General features: G+C 46.5%; 1 protein-coding gene across 1 annotated transcript in view; it reads right to left on the reverse strand.

Annotated features, from left to right (window-relative positions):
• Positions 1 to 7,205: 7,205 nt before the first annotated feature.
• Positions 7,206 to 20,375, reverse strand: part of LOC127425206 (uncharacterized) — a 59,099-nt gene continuing 45,929 nt past the window's right edge. The window contains exon 2 of the mRNA XM_051670926.1: positions 7,206 to 7,583. Within this exon, the coding sequence (XP_051526886.1) occupies positions 7,477 to 7,583 (107 nt within the window). The 3' untranslated portion in view covers positions 7,206 to 7,476. The remainder of the gene's footprint in view (positions 7,584 to 20,375) is intronic.

Below are 20,375 nucleotides of genomic sequence, written 5' to 3' on the forward strand. Positions count from 1 at the left end.
CCTTATGTGGCCTCAAACTCATATAACCTTCATTCTTCTGTGGAACATAAAGATATTTTGATGGAGATATGATGTGAATATATCCATTCAATTCAAGTAAATGGAGTTCAACACTTCCATACTCCAAAAAGGACATAAAGGCAGTATAAAGGTAATCCTAAAGACTCCAGTGCATTTTCCATGTCTTCCGAAGCTATACGATCGGTTTTGGGTGAGAAGAGACCAAAATGTAACTCTTTTTTTTTTTTTTACTATCTTGCCATCTGCAGTCTGCACTCTTTACAGAAGCTTGATGACACATCAATGCACTTGATGTGAGTGCAGAGCATATAAACTAGCTTTCAAATTAGTTTGTTTGTAACGGATTCACACGATGGACAAGGAGGAAGCTGGGACCGGCTTGACACAACACTTAGATATTTATTGAACATACACTTTTCAGTGTCACACAATTAGGCTTTTCAGCCGTAACATTCAATACACGCGCTGCTTTTTAGCAGAAACATTCAACATAAAGACACACACAAGCACATTGCTTCATGCGTCTCTCTCTCCTCTCCTTAAATACTTCCACCGCCCCTCACTGGAACACGAGACCGATGTGACACACAGGTGGAACTCATTCACCACTTATCTTCCCAGCCTCGCTCTGCCCCACCCTGCTCGCCACATAGCCCCATCGCCAAACTCAGGTTGGGGAATTCTCCGGCCTGTGACCTACTCCCCCCCCCCCCATTTCAAGGGAGGGAGCGTTGGTGCATCAGGATGGTCTCCGGGTCCAACCTGCACGTGCCTGGGAGTGGGAACAGGACAGGGGGAATTGAAAGAGAGAGGAGAAAGCAGAGAGAGGGGAGAGAGAGTAGAGAGACTGGCTCACTGGCCCTGGACATGCCATCAACTGGACCTCAGCTCCCAGTACTGCTTCCATCTGTGACGCCGGGCGATGGCACTGGACCCCTCAGCCGTCCCTTTCAGTTAGCGGTTGATGCAGTGCTCCAGTGCCACTGGATCAAGCCCTCCCTCTGCATTGCAATCCTCAGTCAGCAGCGAGGATTCCTTGACGCCGCGTCCTTCCTCCTTCCCGGGTTTTGGCACCAATTTAACAGATTCACACGATGGGCAAGGAGGAAACTGGGACCAGCTTAACACAACACTTAGACATTTATTGCACATACACTTTTCAGTGTCACACAATAAGGCTTTTCAGCCGTAACATTCAATACGCACACTGCTTTTCCGCAGACACGTTCAACATAAAGACACACACAAACATTCACCACATATCTTCCTGGCCTCGCTCTGCCCAGACGCCACTCGGCCCCGCCCTGCTTGCCATAGTTATATAATGCAAATGTTATAATGTATCATCTTGTAAGTGCACTTTAGTAAAAGTGTTTAGATGGCATTGTATGAGAAAAAAGGGTGAAAAAAAGCGTTTAAGTGCTGATAATCTGCTGTTATACATATGATTTGTGTGAAAGTGAATAAAAGTCATTGTAGCACATCTAGTCTTTATTTCACCAGGAAGCTACCGCGATACATACAACGAGCCACATAAAACTTATTTAGCAAAAATGTAGGTATAGTGATGTGATTTTATGAGACCACATTGCAAATTTTAAAAATTTGCTTAATAAACCTTAAGACCTTTATCTCAACCATAATAACCGAATAAACAACCTGTCACTTGTCTAATCAAATTAGAGGACCGGAACTAACTGTAAACAAACTGTAAACTTCAGACAAAAAGTATTTGGACATTTCTGATTGTCAAATATTAGTGAAACACGTTCATAGTTAATCCTTTAATGCATGGGCCAGACATTATTACATACCTCGGGTCTTTAGCGACCTGGCACTTAAAATATATATTAATCACAAATGCATCTACAAAATGCCCAGATAGTGTAAAATTTTCAAAGCATTTTTGAGACAGTTAAAAATAATAGAATAGAATATATTCTGTTATATTTAATTTATCAAAGAGATGATGCAACAAAATTATAAAAGGGGATTCATTACTTCCATGCTAAAATTTCATGAGACACAACTGGCTGTCAAACGCATATTGAGCTACACTTAACACATAAGTAACACATATTTTTTAGGCACTTATTGAGTCTAAATAGACGTACAAATTACAGAATTTCAAAAGGACACCCAAATGTCAATAGCCATATCATACTGTTCATGTTTTACACTTGCTATAGTTTACTTCCATGTTGCTTCTTTGTCAAATGTAGTTCAAATTAATCAATGACACATCAGCGCCACTCTGAGTAACAAATATCATGTTGTGAGCGAATGAGGTTACTGGGACAGGAAGGTTAAGGTCTCAGGTGAGCTTTTAATCACAAACTTAGGGATAACACAGTCACAACTGGCACAGTAACTTCTTCAGCTTAACAAACTCTTTAGTGTCACAGGCTCCTAGTCACAGCCTCTTAATCATCACAAAGTCTTTATCACAACTCTGTAGCCTTAAATTTAAACGGCTGAAGAGCCAGGTACCAATGGGTGATCCACGCATTGGTATCTTTCATGTGGTGGAGCCACTGGAGTGGGGCGTGATCCGAGCAGAGGGTGAAGGCAGGTAGTACCGGAGAGTGAGGACCACCCACTTGATGGCAAGACACTCCTTTTCTAGGGTGCTGTACTTAGTCTCCCTCAGCGAGAGCTTGCGGCTAATGTACAGCACCGGGCACTCCTCCCCCTCCACCACCTACAAGAGTACAGCCCCCAGCCCTCTGTCTGAAGCGTCTGTCTTTAAGACAAAAGGGAGAGAGAAATCGGGTGAATGTAAATGCGGCCCCCCACAATGTGCGGCTTTAACCTGTGTGAACACCTGTTGACACTGCTCCGTCCACTGGACCTGGTCTGGAGCTCCCTTTTTAGTGAGATCAGTAAGCTGGCTGGTGACATCTGAATAATTAGGCACGAATCTCCTATAATTAGCCAGCCAGTCCCAGGAACTGTCTCACCCCCTTTTTGGTCTTGGGCCTCGGGAAGGTCGCAATTGCTGCAGTCTTGTCAATTTGGGGACGCACCTGCCCGTGGAACCCCAGATACCGTACCTCCACCTGCCCAATCGCACACTTCTTGGGGTTTGTTGTGAGTCCCGCTCGTCTCAGCGATCTCAGAACCGCCCCCAGATGCTGCATGTGCCACTGCCAATCATTACTGTAAATGATGATGTCATTTAAATAGGCAGTGGCATAAGCTGAATGCGGTCTAAGGATTCGGTCCATGAGACGCTGAAACATAGCCGGGGCTCCAAACAAACCGAACGGAAGCATCACAAATTGGTGTAATCCAAATGGTGTGGAGAAGGCTGTTTTTTTCACAGGAAATTGGTGTCAAGGGGATCTGCCAATAACCCTTTGTCAAATCCAGTGTCGAATAAAATCGAGCAGTGCCCAACCGATCGAGCAACTCATCAACGCGAGGCATTGGGTATTCATCAAATTTAGACACCGCGTTGACTTTTCTATAATCCACACAGAACCGAACAGACCCATCCCTCTTAGGAACTAGAACTGCGGAGACTAGACACCGCGGAGACCACACCTCGCCCAAAGAGAGGGGGGATATTTAAGTGGAAGAATGCGTCAAATGGTCTTTCCAACCATGTGGAGAGTCTTCAAGGTAGATCCTACCCAAAGGGGCTGTAAAACCCCTTCTTCATCTCGGCTGGAGGGACAGGTTCTATCGCGCCCTTCCATAGGAGGGTAGCGATCTCCGCGTGCAAGGTAGCAGCGTTTTCGTTCTTGACCAAGCTGAAGTGAATACCACTGAACCTGGGCAGGCACCTGGCGAACTGAATCGCGTAGCCGAGTCGGACGGTCCGGATCAGCCATCGCGATGGATTGGAAAGCGCAAGCCACGCGTCCAAGTTCCACGCAAGGGGGACAAAGTGAACAACATCGTAAGACGTACCGGCAGGTGGGGCCTCACAGCGGGGTGGAGCTCATGGTGCAAAACCACGTCATGGCCGTGCTGAGCCTAGGGACATCGAAGCACTTACCTGGCTCCTTGTGACCATCCCCGGAACAGCCTGGGACGGGGGAGGAAGAGGCCTGTCCTCGTAAACTATGGAGACTGCCACATCGGGGGCGGCTGTGTGCCACAGCTGGGCGCTTGGGGTTGGAAAGACCACCGTTGGAGCGCCAATCCTGCAAGAAAAAACCCGTGGACAGTAGTCGTGATGACGACCGTGCACACTGGGTATGTGACCCAGGGAGGTAGGAAACCGCTCTTTTTTGCTGAACTTGGGTACCGCAGACATTTGTGCATGCGGCGAAATCAAACAAAAAGGCAACAAAAGATTTTCCACCCGGCCCTCCACCAGGGGATGGAGTGGTCTTCTTACCAGCTCAAGGTGAGTGGGTTCCTTTGTCCTTGGGTCACCCGTCTCAGGGGCGCTTTGACGACCTCCGTGGGTTCTTAGGCGCTGACTGTGAAATGGGTGGCGTCTGCTTCCTGCGGTGGGCTCCACACCGGGGCCGGGCTGAAGGTGCGGGCTGTGGTGGAGCCGGTGCAGTCACCGCAGGGGGACGCCCTTGGCGACAAGCAGACAGGGTGCGGGATCTTGAGCCACGCTGGGGCAGGATGTGCCGGATCGCCTCCGTCTGCTGCTTCACTGCCGAGAACTGCTGGGCAAAGTCCTCGACTGTGTCACCGAATAGGCCAGCCTGGGAAATGGGGGCAGCAAGAAACCGTGTCTTGTCACCAAAGGTGGCGCTCCTGGACCATTAGTGTGGCCATCGTCTGCCCGAGAGACCGCGCCGTGACCTTCGTCGCTCGGAAAGCGAGGTCGGTCGGTGAGCGCAGTTCCTGCATCAAATCTGGGGCGGAACTACCCTCGTGCAATTCTTTCAATGCCTTAGCTTGGTAGACCTGCAATAGAGCCATGGCAGAGGCCCTGCATGCCAGGGACGACGTGAGCCTACAGGGCTTGGACGGGAGCTTAGGGCGTCCACGCCAGGTGGCAGCGCTCTGCGGGCATAGGTGCACCACGAGCACCTTATCCACCGGGGGAATCGCCGTATAGTCTCTGGCCGCCCCACCATCAAGGGTAGTGAGAGCAGGGGAACTAAGGAATCGGGGCCGGGCAGTGAAAGGTGCCTCCCACGATTTCGTCAGCTCCTCATGCACTTCCGGGAAGAATGGCACTGGAGCGGGGCGTGGCGTGGCTACTTTGAGCGGCGCCACGAGCCCAGGAACCAATCATCTAGCTGCGAGGGTTCAGGGGAGAGCGGAGGGTTCCACTCTAACCCGCATCTAACTCATCCGGAAGCCCGACTGGGGCAGACGAGCGTGCTGGGGAATGGGAGGTCCGAGGGGGGATACCCGGCAGAGGCGATACCATTGGGGTCCCCAAATCGCCCCCAGTGCTAGCCGCGCTGGCCTCATACCTGTAGGTAGAAGGACCGAGGCGGGGAGCCACTGGGGTGGCTTGAAAGCAAGCCGCGACCGCAACGTTGCCATGGTCATGTTCTCGCAATGAGGACATGAACCATCCACAAACGCTGCCTCCTTCTGGTCATTAAACAATTCCATTTTTATTTATTTTATTTTTATTGAATTTTTTTTTTTTTTTTTTTTTTTTTTGCAATTTTGGCTTTTTTATCATTAAACAATTCATAAGAGAAAGGTTAAGGAATACTAAAGAAGTGGGAGCATATCAGGGTAAAGGAGGTGGAATGAGGTCCAGGGTCACTAAAGACCCGAGGTCTATTTAAGGGTTAATGTGATGAACTTTTGTTTCTTTGTTAGGACACCTGTTTGAACTTGAGTGTAAATGACATACTGTCACGACTTGTATAGATGAGGTTAGAGAGAGCAGGATCTAAATGCAGCAATCCTTTAATGCACAATCAAAAGAAGATGAGAATACACAGAAGATGATGTCGTAGGTAACAAAACAAGACAGTTGTTTGTGGTAACATTAACCATGCAACAAGAACTGACAATCATGGAACAAAACTAGAGGGTATTTATACAAAAAGGTGCTGATGAGGGAATGGAGAACAGGTGAGGGAGATGGGGAACAGATGGCTGTGATGAGGGCAGTGCATACTGGGAAATGTAATTTGGGGAAAGCTAATGACAAGATGAAAACTATTTCAAAATAAGAGTCTTTTGAACAACGGTGACTGTGACACCAATAAAATGAGCTTAAAGTCAGTTGGTTAAAATAATTTGCTAAAAATGTCTATGCAAAGTTACAAAAGTTCTGAGAAGTCTAACATCATTTGTTTGCCACTTGGTTTGATATTTTGTTATTTATGTAATGAAATACATTTCTATGTGTTTAAGCAAGGGGGTTTGTGTTTTGCTTTTAAACTGGAACCCGTGAAGGGGTGCAAGGGGATCTGTGTAAAATTTCAGAGAAAATGTAAAAATAAATAAATGTCTCTGGGGTTGTAAGGAAATATTCTCTGTAAAGCTGCTTTGGAACAAAATGTATTATAAAAACACAATACAAATATACAGGTGCATCTCAATAAATTAGAATGTCGTGGAAAAGTTCATTTATTTCAGTAATTCAACTCAAATTGTGAAACTCGTGTATTAAATAAATTCAATGCACACAGACTGAAGTAGTTTAAGTCTTTGGTTCTTTTAATTGTGATGATTTTGGCTCACATTTAACAAAAACCCACCAATTCACTATCTCAACAAATTAGAATATGGTGACATGCCAATCAGCTAATCAACTCAAAACACCTGCAAAGGTTTCCTGAGCCTTCAAAATGGTCTCTCAGTTTGGTTCACTAGGCTACACAATCATTGGGAAGACTGCTGATCTGACAGTTGTCCAGAAGACAATCATTGACACTCTTCACAAGGAGGGTAAGCCACAAACATTCATTGCCAAAGAAGCTGGCTGTTCACAGAGTTCTGTATCCAAGCATGTTAACAGAAAGTTGAGTGGAAGGAAAAAGTGTGCACAACCAACCGAGAGAACCGCAGCCTTATGAGGATTGTCAAGCAAAATCGATTCAAGAATTTGGGTGAACTTCATAAGGAATGGACTGAGGCTGGGGTCAAGGCATCAAGAGCCACCACACACAGACGTGTTAAAGAATTTGGCTACAGTTGTCGTATTCCTCTTGTTAAGCCACTCCTGAACCACAGACAACGTCAGAGGCATCTTACCTGGGCTAAGGAGAAGAAAAACTGGACTGTTGCCCAATGGTCCAAAGTCCTCTTTTCAGATGAGAGCAAGTTTTGTATTTCATTTGGAAACCAAGGTCCTAGAGTCTGGAGGAAAGGTGGAGAAGCTCATAGCCCAAGTTGCTTGAAGTCCAGTGTTAAGTTTCCACAGTCTGTGATGATTTGGGGTGCAATGTCATCTGCTGGTGTTGGTCCATTGTGTTTTTTTGAAAACCAAAGTCACTGCACCCGTTTACCAAGAACTTTTGGAGCACTTCATGCTTCCTTCTGCTGACCAGCTTTTTAAAGATGCTGATTTCATTTTCCAGCAGGATTTGGCACCTGCCCACACTGCCAAAAGCACCAAAAGTTGGTTAAATGACCATGGTGTTGGTGTGCTTGACTGGCCAGCAAACTCACCAGACCTGAACCCCATAGAGAATCTATGGGGTATTGTCAAGAGGAAAATGAGAAACAAGAGACCAAAAAATGCAGATGAGCTGAAGGCCACTGTCAAAGAAACCTAGGCTTCCATACCACCTCAGCAGTGCCACAAACTGATCACCTCCATGCCATGCCGAATTGAGGCAGTAATTAAAGCAAAAAGGAGCCCCTACCAAGTATTGAGTACATATACAGTAAATGAACATACTTTCCAGAAGGCCAACAATTCATTATAAATGTTTTTTTTTATTGGTCTTATGATGTATTCTAATTTTTTGAGATAGTGAATTGGTGGGTTTTTGTTAAATGTGAGCCAAAATCATCACAATTAAAAGAACCAAAGACTTAAACTACTTCAGTCTGTGTGCATTGAATTTATTTAATACACGAGTTTCACAATTTGAGTTGAATTACTGAAATAAATGAACTTTTCCACGACATTCTAATTTATTGAGATGCACCTGTATAGTTCCCTGTCTGCCACTCACTTGACATTGTGTCGATGTAGTGACACTAGGGACACAAGGGGTTCGATCTTGAGAGCCCCAATCACCTTTGCTTAAAATAGAAAAGGCCATTGAGAATTGGCAAGTGGAATTTGCATGCCACTCTCTGCCCACGGAAATAGGGGTATAAATGGAGATGGCGTGCACCACTCATTTAGATTTTTTCTTCGGAGCCAAATGCATGCTTGTGTTCATCCTCTCACCTTTTGCCTATGCTGCTGAATTTTACGGTGCATATCAGCGTTCACCCTCGCACGGTCGAGTGTTGTGTTTCCCCTGGGCGCTTTGGCGGCTAAGTCTGCAGGTGCTAAAAGAGTATATTCAAAAGAGTATATTTCCTTCTAAAAAAGCTCGCGCAAACGCTTGCCGTCTTTTTAAAGATGTCCTTCTGCGTTTGCGCTACTGGATGTGGCCGTTATCTCTCTCCTCTGGACAGCCATGAAATCTGTCTCGAGTGCTTGGTGCACCAGCACACCGAGGCAGCTTTCGTGGAAGGGTTATGTTCTCATTGTGAGAACATGCCCATCAGAACTTTGCGGTCACGGCTCACTTCCTTCTTCATGAAGCAAGGAGCCACCGAGGCTGCTCCCCAGCCCGCTCCATCCTGGGCTAATGCTCAGCCAGCCGGGTCGGCAAGCACCGCGTGCGATCTGGATGTGGATATGGGAGCGTTTTTGCTGGCTCAACCCCCAAGGACCTCCCATCCCCCAGCATGCTCGTTCTATCCGGAAGAGCTGTCGAGCGATACAGGCAGTCCGCATCAGGGCAGATTTAATGTGTCCCACGGGTGGTAGAGCACAGGATGAGGCAGACGCTGAGATGGCAGCCATGCTTTCCTGGGTAGCAGTGAACATCTGGCTGAAGTGGAACCCTCCTCCCTGCCCTGAGCGTTCGCAGCTGTATGATTGGTTTCTGGGCTCGGAATGCGAATCAAGGCCATGCCCCGCCCTGGTGCCTTTCTTCCTGGAAGTGCATGAGGAGCTAACGAAGTCATGGAAGGCACCTTTTTCTGCCCATACATGCCTTGCAGGCACGTCCATCCTAACTACCCTCGACGGCGGATCGGCTAAGGGATATATCGAGCTCCCCCAGGTAGAGCGCGCCATAGTGGTGCATTTATGCCCGCAGGGTGCAGCCACCTTGCGCGACCGACCAAGGCTCCCTTCCAAGGCCTGTAAGTTCTCTTCCTCAATGACAAAGGCTTACAAGGCTGTGGGTCAAGCCGCTTACGCCCTGCACGCCATGGCTATCCTGTAGGTCCACCAGGCCAAGGCACTGAAAATCTGCACAAGGGTAGAACCGAACCAGGGCTGATGCAGGAACTGCTTATTGTGACCAACCTCGCCTTTTGGGCGACAAAAGTCACGGCGCATGCCCTGGGCTGGACGATGTCCACTCTTGTGGTCCAAGAGCGGCACCTGTGGCTCAATCTTGCGGAGATGCGTGACGCAGAGAAAGTCAGCTTTCTCGATGTACCCATCTCCCAAGGGGGGCTTTTTGGTGACACCGTCAAGGATTTCGCCCATCAGTTCTCGACGGTTAGGAAGCAGACCGAGGCGATTAAGCACATCTTGCCCTGGTGCGACTCGGCCGCGCCCCATCTGCTTCTTGTCAGAGCCGTTCCCCTGCGGTGCCGGCCCTGGCTCCCGTACCATCGGAGCCCATATGCCGGCCTCAGAGAAGAAGATGCTCCCGCGGGAAGTCGGCTCCACCTGCCTGTCAGCTGGCCCCCAAGAACCCCGGATGGGCTTTGAGGTGGCCTTGGCATGGGCAACTGACTCTGACCGGTCTGGCCCGGGTGAACTCTCCAGCCCCACCATCGCTCCTGGGCCAGCGCATGGTAAGTATTATATCGCCGGGTGCCCTCTGGGCCTCGGCGCCCACATGGTCAGTATAACAGCAGTTTCCTCATTCCCTGGGTCAGCGCACTTGCGACGGCCAGGTGCTGGAAGTCTTTCCGGTCAATCAGGTGAACGAGAGTACCTCCCGTTCCCTCATTCTCCATCGAGAGACAGCCGGCGAACAGGTAAGTGTGCTGGTCTCTGGGGTTGCTCACCCGCCCCAGTCACCAGCCACCATTGCAGGCTTGCAGAGCAGCACGTCCCCCCTGGGCTGTCTTCCAGGTGGGGCACCTGATCTGCCTTGACGCGAACCACCCTTCCAGGGCACGGTAAGTCCAGTCGTCCCCTAGGTGCGGATGGTGCAGAATCTGGAGGCCTGGTTAGCTCTCTCCAGCCCCTTGCTGTGGCTCATTAGGACGAATCTCCTCGGCTACGCAATCCAGTTCGCCAGATGCCCGCCCAGGTTCAGTGGCATCTTCTTCACTACGGTGTGGGGCAAGGGTGTCTCCGACCTCCAGGCGGAGGTTGCCACCCTTCTGGCGAAGGGAGCAATAGAGCCCGTCCCCATAGCCGAGTTGCGCAAGGACTTTTACAGCCCTTATTTAATCGTGCCCAAGAGAAGGGGAGGGTCGTGCCCAATCTTGGATCTGCGCACAGGGACCTTTGATTTTTTTGGCAATTTTGGCTTTGTGCTTTGAATAAAACCTTACACAGGCCTCCATTCAAGATGTTAACGCAGAAGCGCATCCTGGCGTCAGTACGATCACGTATTAATCCTTCCTCGACACAGACCCTTTCTTTGGTTTGCCTTCGAGGGATGAGCATACCAGTACAAGGTCCACCCCTTCGGCCTGTCCCTGTTCCCTCGCATCTTTATCAAAGTCGCAGAGGCTGCCCTGGCCCCGCTGAGGGAGAAGGGCATTCGCATTCTCAATTATCTCGATGATTGGCTAATCCTGGCTCACTCATGAGATCTATTGTGTGCGCATAGGAACCTTGTGCTTCAGCACCTCAACCGACTTGATCAACTGGGAGAAGAGCAAGCTCTCCCCTGTGCAGAGCATCTCTTTTCTCTGTATGGAGTTGGACTCGGTCACTCTCAAATCACGTCTTACGATCAAACAGGCTCAGTCAGTGCTGACCTCCCTGAAGACCTTCAGGCAGAAGCTAGCGGTGCCAGTGAAACAATATCAGAGGCTCCTGGGACATATGCCATCCTTGGCGGCAGTTCTCCCCCTCGGGTTGATGCATATGAGACCCCTTCAGCACTGGCTACAGACTCGAGTCCCGAGGTGGGCATGGTGCCACGGCACCTGGTGTGTGACCATCATGCCACAGTGCCATCAGACTTTCAGCCCTTGGTCAGACCTGGCATTTCTACGGGCAGGTGTTCCCCTAGAGCAGGTCTCAAGGCACGTTGTGGTTACGACAGATGCCTTGAACTTGGACTGGGGCGCCGTGTGCAATGGGCAGGCAGTCTCGGGGCTCTGGACAGCATCAACTGCTTAGAGATGCTGGCGGTATTGCTGGCCCTGCGGAGGCTTTGGCCATTGATTCAGGGCAAGCTTGTGTTGGTCCAGACCAACAACACAGCGACCGTAGTGTACATAAACCGGCAAGGCGGCGTATGCTTGCATCACAAGTCGCAACTGGCCCACTGCCTCCTCCTCTGGAGTCAGCAGACGTTGAAGTTGCTGCGAGCCACTCACCTTCTGGGCATCCTCAACCCTTACTTTGGTTGCAGCGGACGCGCCCTCATGGCAGGTAATACCCCGTGGGGAGTGGGTACTCCACCCCACGTAGTCCAGCTGATTTGGGAGAGATTCGGGGAGGCGCAGGTAGACCTGTTCGCCTTTCAAAAGTCCTCTCACTGCCCCCTTTGATACTCCCTGTCCGAGGCTCCCCTCGACACGGGTGCCTTGGCACACAACTGGCCTTGGGGGCTGCGCTAGTATATGTCTCCTTGCACAGACTCTGTGCAAAGTCAGGGAAGTTGAGCAGCAAGTCCTGTTCGTTGCACCATACTGGCTCAACCGGTCTTGGTTCTCGGATCTGATACTCCTGGTAGTAGCACCTCCCTGGCACATTCCCCTGAGGCATGACCTTCTCACTCAGGGGCAGGGCACACTCCAGCACCCGCGGCCAGACTAGCGGGACTTCCACCAGCAGTGGTAAGCACGATCACTCAGGCCAGAGTCCCCTCTACGAGGCAGCTGTATGCCTTGAAGTGGCGTCTCTTTGCGAACTGGTGTTCTTCCCGTGGGGAGCCGTCGGAAGGGCTGGAGAGACGGCTGTCTCCCTCTACCCTGAAAGTGTACGTGGCTGCCATAGCAGCTTACCACAACACACTGGAAGGGAGGCCCTCACGACAGCGCGACCTGATCAACTACTCAAGGGCGTGAGGAGGTTTAATCCTCCTAGATTGCATGTGATTCCTTCCCATCAAGAGGGTGGGGGACCTGCAGGCACTCTCTGTTACCAGTGAATGCCTGGAGTTCGGGCCAGCACACTCTCACGTGATCTTGAGACCCCAGCCTGGTTACGTGCCCAAAGTTCCCACCACTCCTTTTCTGGACCAGGTGGTGAACCTGCAAGTGCTCCCTTCAGAGTAGGAAGACCTGGCCTTGTTGTTGCTGTGTCCAATTCATGCCCTGCAATTCTATCTGGACCGCACGCAGAGCTTTAGACGCTTGGAGCAGCTCTTTGTCTGTTTTGGAAGACAGAAGAAGGGGAAAGCTGTCTCCAAGCAGAGGAAAGCACAATGGATTGTGGATGCCATTTCTCATGCATACCAATCTCAGGACTTGCCGTGCCCCTTGGGAGTCCAGACGCACTCCACTAGAGGTGTTGCGTCCTCCTGGGCACTGGCAAGGGGGACCTCTCTAGCAGACATATGCAGAGCTGTGGGTTGGGCTACACCCAATACCTTTGTGAGGTTTTATAACCATGCACAGCCCAGTTTTGACCCGAGTGTTACGTGGTAACAGCAGGTAGACAGGGCGGCCGGTTGGGTGTACCATTTGCATTGCGCCTTTCCCCTTTTTCAAAGGTGATAATGTGTGCCTTTTTGTCCACAACAGTTCCCCGTATCCGGTGAATCCCGGATGCCTCTTTAATTCTTAAGCACTGTTCGGTGACAAACTCGGTGGAGGAGTAATGACACCAGGCCCAGTACTCGTGATATGCCCCTTTTCAGGTGAGCCCGTATGCTCGGGCTCAGTGCTCCATGCATGGTGATTCCACCTTGGTAATTCCGTATGATGAGTTTCCACTGTTCGGTTTCCCCTTAGGTGAACCCTGTGTTTCCCCACGCCAGAGCTTTCTCTGCCTTGGCCACTGTGGCTGTGTACCCTCTCTGTAGATAGGGTCCGCCGGTGGTATCATTCCATATGTGAACTTCCCCGTTGGTAAGTCCATGTGAGGTATTCTCCACGTTAACCTCCCTCCGGTAGGATGTGGTCTTCGTAGTGCTCTCCTTCCTGGAGTTGGAAGAGCACTTCCCAGTGCTATCCTAGAAAGGCCACCGCCGGTAGCCTACTTTGGTAAGTGCCTCCTCCCCCCTTAACGGGACTAAGGAGACGCCTTAACTAACTTACTGGAAGGTCACAATGTGGTTGAGCGCTCGCTGCGAGGCATGCAGCAGCTTGCCCATGTCCACTCTTCCGTACCTCGTGACACAGTTAAGCGCCTGCGGCATTTCCTATAGGAGCCCCTAGTGTCACTACATCGACACAACGTTGAGTGTGACAGACAGGGAACGTCTGGGTTACTGGTGTAACCCCTGTTCCTGATGGAGTGAACGAGACCCTGGGTCCCTCTTGCCGCAGTGCTGAACCGGCTGCTGACATGGCCAGGACTCTCTATCAGCTCCTCAGCATAAATCTGAATGAGTGTTGCACGCCATATCTTTTTATACCCGTATTTCCGTGGGCGGAGAGTGGCATTTAAATTCCACTTGGCAATTTTCACTGGCCTTTTCTATTTTAAGCAAAGGTGATTGGGGCTCTCAAGATCGAACCCCTAGTATCCCTAGTGTCACTACATCGACACAGTGTCTCGTTCCCTCCATCATGGAACAGGGGTTACACCAGTAACCATCACATTTTTAAAGTAAATTTTAATTTTAAATAGAATTTAATTAAAAAAGTTTTTATTTCAGTATATATACTGTATCGCACAAACATAACTTGTAGGAAAAAAAATTCTGTGTCTGCGTAATGCTAGGTAATATTTTCTTAGCAATTTATTTTTACTTATATACAATATAAAAGCCAATAATTTAATTTTGCAAACATTCTGTATTAATAAAATCACACTGACTATTTTTGTACCACAATGTATAAATGGGTCTTTATACATGAAAATAGCTGCCTTCATATTTTAGGAAGGGTATCCCTCGCAAAGGGATCATCATATATCATCATATAGCCTTACCATCAGACAGTTTGAACACCTCTACCTTAAGCATCAAAATACTCCCTGTGGCCACTTTCATGTAGGACATAAATGTAATTTTCAGAATTCAAGCACAATTCTAAACACAAAAGAGAGGTATAACACTAATAAACTTCATATGATTTTATGATATAAGAAATTATCTCCTGTGTGCTTTACCCTTGCACATAATAAGAACTTTTCCAAAGCTGTATGTTTCATTATGTTAGTCAGTGGTGATAACAAGTGTCTTGCTAGGTTTTCATGAAACTAAAAAACAAAAACATAATAATAAAAACATGAAAACATTTCATAACATACTAGAAATCCATTACAGCCCATTTGACATATTTGTCTTGTTTTCAATTAAGTTTATGGTTTGTGAGAAATGGTGCCAGCATGAAAATGATACTCCTACTTGCACTATTCTGTTTGAGGCAAATAAAGATAACAGTTTCTGGTTTCATTATTCTGTATAATGAAATATTCAGATCCCACAGAGTCCTGGAAATAAATTCAATGAAGTTCTGTGCATCCAATAAGCCTTTTAAAGGTGAAGTATGTAAGATTCAGAAATCATTGTTATTAATGACACCTGTGGCCGTTAAGTGAACTGCAGCCTGTAGCTCGTGATCGCACGCACTCCATAGGGAACAAAGCAAAGAGACTTAACGTGATTCATTGGCTTCATGGTGATAGATGAGGTAGCATAATTAAAATTACACAGTTACGATTGTTTTACTCCAGTGCTGGAACAGGGCTAAAACAAAGTGTGGATATAGGTCTGACAATGCGAGACTGTAGTTTGAAGTAATCACTTTTCTTTGCATGATACATTGACTGCATTTATACCATAGCCTATGTCGGCATTAGCTAGCTAGCTAGCCAGCTTTATCAATAGCTGTTAGCTAAATTTGGTGGATGATGACAGTAGCTGTTTATAAAATAGATTGTACATTATAAATATGTTTATACAATTCAGTATTGATATGATTCCATCACAACTGTCATTTTGATATATCGATGCGGGATTGTTTTATAATAATAGATTATATATATATTCTGTATAAGTTAAGTTACACTAATGAATGGGTCTTTTTGCATTATCTTGAACATTGTCTAGCATTCATTTCACGTATTATTGTAGTTTACCTTGCTGAATAATTACAGATTAACATTATGTCAGTTACTGTGAATCAGCATACCTGACTTTTAGTATAAAGAGAAGATCGTTGAAATTATTTGAAAGTTACGAAGCAAGGTAACTTGCAATTCGTCAACATTAGCAGGTAAGGTTAAGTTAGCTAAAATTACACAGTCAGTTCTTATGGCACTATATTTCACATGCTTTGCAGTTATGTAAGCTTACCTGTCCAATAAGAAGAATGCCAATTCAGGGTCGGTTTTGATCCCCACGATCCACGATCATGTTTCCGCTTAGCCAGACGGGAATGTTATTTTTTTTTTTTTTTTGGCTTACTCTGAGTTTGTGTAGGAGTTGGTGTTGTGCTGGGTACAGGACATTTGCTGGATTCCATCTGTAAGATAACGTTACCTAGTGTTGCAGTTTGTTGTCGCTGTTGAATAGTGGAAGCACTGAGGCAAGGCTCTCGGGAGCGTGCATAAACGTCACATCCTTTGGATTTTCCCGGCAAAAGCGACCCGCTCCCTTCACATGAAAATCAGTCTACAGGCTTTAATAGGCAATCTAGGAAGTCCAGGAAGGGCTCATTTTTTAAGTTGCGTTACAAGCCGTTCACACATTGGCAAAAAAAAAAAACGAATATTACATGAAAAAAGTTACATATTGCAACTTTAACAGAGGGAAAAAAAGCCATAATACCTCAAAGGCAGTACATACTGGATGCAAGATTGACTATTGAAACCTTGTGTTCTTGTGACTCATATTGTAGACACAATATGGCTAGTTATTTTGTTTATTTTGCTCTGCCAATGAATCAAGCACTGCATGTCACAGAGCAACAAACACTGACAGTCTGTCTAGAATGCAGGTAGGACTTTTCCTTACTCAAACTTGTTCTGAGTGCAGAAAGGAAAATTATTGGTTTATGGAGACAACCAATGAAACCATAGGGGAAGCGGGGTCAGAGCCGTTGGAAAATTTGGAGCGATTATTTGCGATACCTCATTGTAGTGATTGGAAGTTTGGATCATTTTACTGACTTGGATCTTTGAGTCTCATTAAGCAAAATGAACAAATCTTTATTCAGGTCATTTCATTCATTTGAGCAGAATTAAATTAAAATGTTAAATCTTCAATAGACAAATTCTCCCCAACATGTCTACTTATGCAAACTTTGATTATAGTCCCAATAAGTAAAAATTATAATGCAGCCAAGAACAAATTATGAGAAACAGAAATGATTAGTTCACCTCTATAATCTTGAGAGGTGAACTAATCATTTCTGTTTCCTGTGTGAGCAATGCATAGCGTACACAGCTGTCATGTGACAAAAGAACGAACGACTCGGACCAAAAGAGTTGAAAGATGAACTAAATCATTTCTGTTTCCTGTACAGCACCTATGCGGTTTTCACATAACAAACAAACGGAGGTTGCACAATGCGCATGCGCGGCCAATACAAAATGAACGAATCACTCTCTGAGACTACTCGTTCTTCTGAGTCACATAAAAGATTCATTCAAAATAAACGAATCATTCATGAACGACCCATTACTACCTCATTAACATAATGGTTTTTTACGAAAAAAGTTTTAGCGCATCAAAATAAAGTTGATGGAAACGTAGTTAAAGAGGTAGTGATGGTCGTTCATGAATGATTCGTTCATATTTTTCTGGTTAACTCTAGCGCATAAACTCTATGTCGATACTTCAAATGTCATGAAAAACTGGTTTGGAAACACTTTTTTTCGAGAAAATTGGCATTAACGCAAAAATGTCACATGAAAGAGTTTACCCCAGTCATTATCCTGTGTTAATCATGACGACAAGGTATACATCCTTGAAAGCAAATTTATTGTATGTGATTATGGATTGATCTTAACGGCATATAGATCTGATTCTGCAAACATGACACTTCCAGGAGTGCTAACACAAATATCTCGTATCATGCACATCGACAAGCGCACAGAGAACAAATGAATGGCCACTCTTTGCGATTAATTTAATCATAGTAGACATCCGTTTATTTATTAAAGTTGCTTTTCCACACCATTCAAAATAATAGACAGCAGTCACGGAATTAGCACACAATACAAAAAACAAATAATTTATGTGAACAAAGAGGTTTTTAAATTCTAAATATATACACAATACTAGGAGAAAAGCATCAGTGTGCTTTTTTTTTTAACACTAACATATTGCCCAATTCTATAAAATTATTGTTGAGCTTACTTTTGAAAAAATGCCGGCAGAATTCCCTGTATGAAATTAAATAAATTACCAAACAAATGTTTTTATATTTTTAGACCTATATATGCCTTTCCTTTACACAAACTAAAATTAGCCTTACCCTGTCCTGTAGACAAAAAAAGTCATCTGAATGACATTCTCAGAATGTTCTACAGTTTTTTCAAGACTATAAACTCTCAGTACTATTTATCCAGTGCTGAGTTTACTTTCAGAAAACTAGCTTTTGAACATTTTAAAACGTCTAAATACTTGAAATCTAACCCACATTTGCTGAGCTTCTTCAGAAAATGTAAATTGCTTTATGACACAAAAATATTTTGAGATGACAATCAAGTTCAGTTGGTCGTTAAAAGTTGCTGGACAAATATGCGGGACATAATGCAGTTGTGATGGTGATGCTTTAGATTAGATAGCCTATTGAATATCAGGAATGTATCATATGTAAACCCTGATATTACACCGCATAATTTTTTATTTTTTTTAATAGCTGTGCACACAGCATATACACATGGATGGATGGATGGATGGATTCATTTTCGGGTCGGAACCGGAGGCAACCAGCGATAGGCGCGACATCAGGACCAATATTACAGTCCTATCAGAAGGGCAACTGTTCCCTTTTTATTGCAATTCCTCCTCTTCTGATTGCATTTATTTGTGAAATTAAAATGACAGTAATCTGGCTAATTTCAATGAATTGTCTCAATACTCTCCCCATTTTACCAAAACTTCAGAGGAAATAAATTAGGGACATCTGGGAGGCGAATTAGCAATATACACACATTTTCTGTATGGAAACTGTAACAAACTGGCCATGGAGACGGTGTTAGGATCCATGTGCAGGAAGTTTATTAAAAGAGACACAAGCAAACAATCCAAAACAGCAGGCAGAGAGATGTAGTAGAAAAGCAGGCCAATAAATCCAATAAACCAAATAGACAGTCCAACCAGGCAAACAAAACAAAGAGTAATCCAAAAAGCAGTAAATCCAGAAAAACAGGCAGTGGTCATAACATGAATCAATAAACAGTGGCAATGGAAAATGCTCTGTAAGGCAGGGTAAACTGGCAATACTTTGAAAAGTACAATGGAACTGCATGGCCATATATACATATGGTAAACAGGAAATGAGCAGTGAAGAAATGGGTGATGATCAGTATTCGGGAGAGGGCTCCCTCTGGTGGTTGGTAGGATGGGTAACAACCTCAGATGTTACAGAACCCCCCCCCCCACACACACACACACACACAAACAACTCCTGGTGTTCTTCTGCTGGGACGTCCGCTTGGTCGTGGTGCTGGATGATTAGGATGAGCTTGGTGGAACTCTTGGATCAGGGATGGGTCCAGTATGTCCTTGGCGGCTACCCACGATCTCTCCTCTGGTCCGTAGCCTTCCCAGTCCACAAGTATTGCATCTGGCTCCCTCGTCGCCTTGAGTCCATGATCTCTCTGACCATATATGCAGGTGCTCCATCAACCTCCAATGGAGGCTCGGGATTCGTGATTCCAGGGCCAGACACCGGCTGGACCAGTTTCAGCAAGGACACATGGAAGGAAGGAGAGATGCGGTAGTTAGCAGGAAGCTCTAATCGGTAAGTAACTGGGTTTATTTGATGGATAATTCTGAATGAACCCACATACTTTGGACAGAGCTTCATGCAGGGTAGCTGCAGCTTGAGATCCCTTGTGGATAACCAGACCCTCTGTCCAGGCTGATAGTTGGGGTGAGGGCACCTCCGCCAGTCAGCCTGAAAGCGTTGTGCTCAAAACGCTTGCTGTAGCCGGACATGTGCGCTGTCCCAAACCCTCTTGTTCCGCCTAATCCAATCCACCGCTGGCACTGTAGAAGGTTCTCCTGACCAAGGGAACATCGGGGGTTGGTAGCTGTAAAGAAGAGGCGAGAAGCAGCTTTCCTGGTTCAGGTAAGGATTTATTTTTTCTCTTTGCATTATTGAACTTAAATCACACACCGCTTCATTAAAATAAAACTCTCATCATCACAAAACTCTTGCTTCTTGTTCGGCTCTGTGGTGCCCAGACTCTCTCTCTTTTCTACTTGCGGTGTGGCTCTATTTATCCGCTCTCCCCGTGCTTACTGAAATTAGAGACAGGTGTTAGACATAATTTAGCTCAGATGTAAGCGCCCTTACCGCTTTCTCTCTCTCCGGAGAGATGCTTGACCACGCCCCCGGCGGGGGTAATGGCGTGGGAGCGTCCGGGGTCGCAGCTGAGGACACCTCCTGGCTGAGGTGGCTCCGGATCGCCTGCCGGTCCTCGGCTTGAGCGTGCAGGAGCTCGACAAACCGGCGATCTTGGTCTTGTCAGAGCTCAAGCAGTGTCTGTTGGTGGCTCTGATATAGGCTGGCGAGGGCTTGGAGGATCTCCGCCAACTGAGAGGACTCTACGGGACGACTTCCATCCATTTTCAACCCAAACTTCAATTTCCGGGTTTCGGCACCAGTGTAAAGAGGAGGCGAGAAGCAGCTTTCCTGGTTCAGGTAAGGATTTATTTTTTCTCTTTGCAATATTGAACTTAAATCACACACCGCTTCATTAAAATAAAACTCTCATCATCACAAAACTCTTGCTTCCTGTT

Source organism: Myxocyprinus asiaticus, chromosome 34, assembly GCF_019703515.2.
Source record: "Myxocyprinus asiaticus isolate MX2 ecotype Aquarium Trade chromosome 34, UBuf_Myxa_2, whole genome shotgun sequence".
NCBI lineage: Eukaryota > Metazoa > Chordata > Actinopteri > Cypriniformes > Catostomidae > Myxocyprinus > Myxocyprinus asiaticus.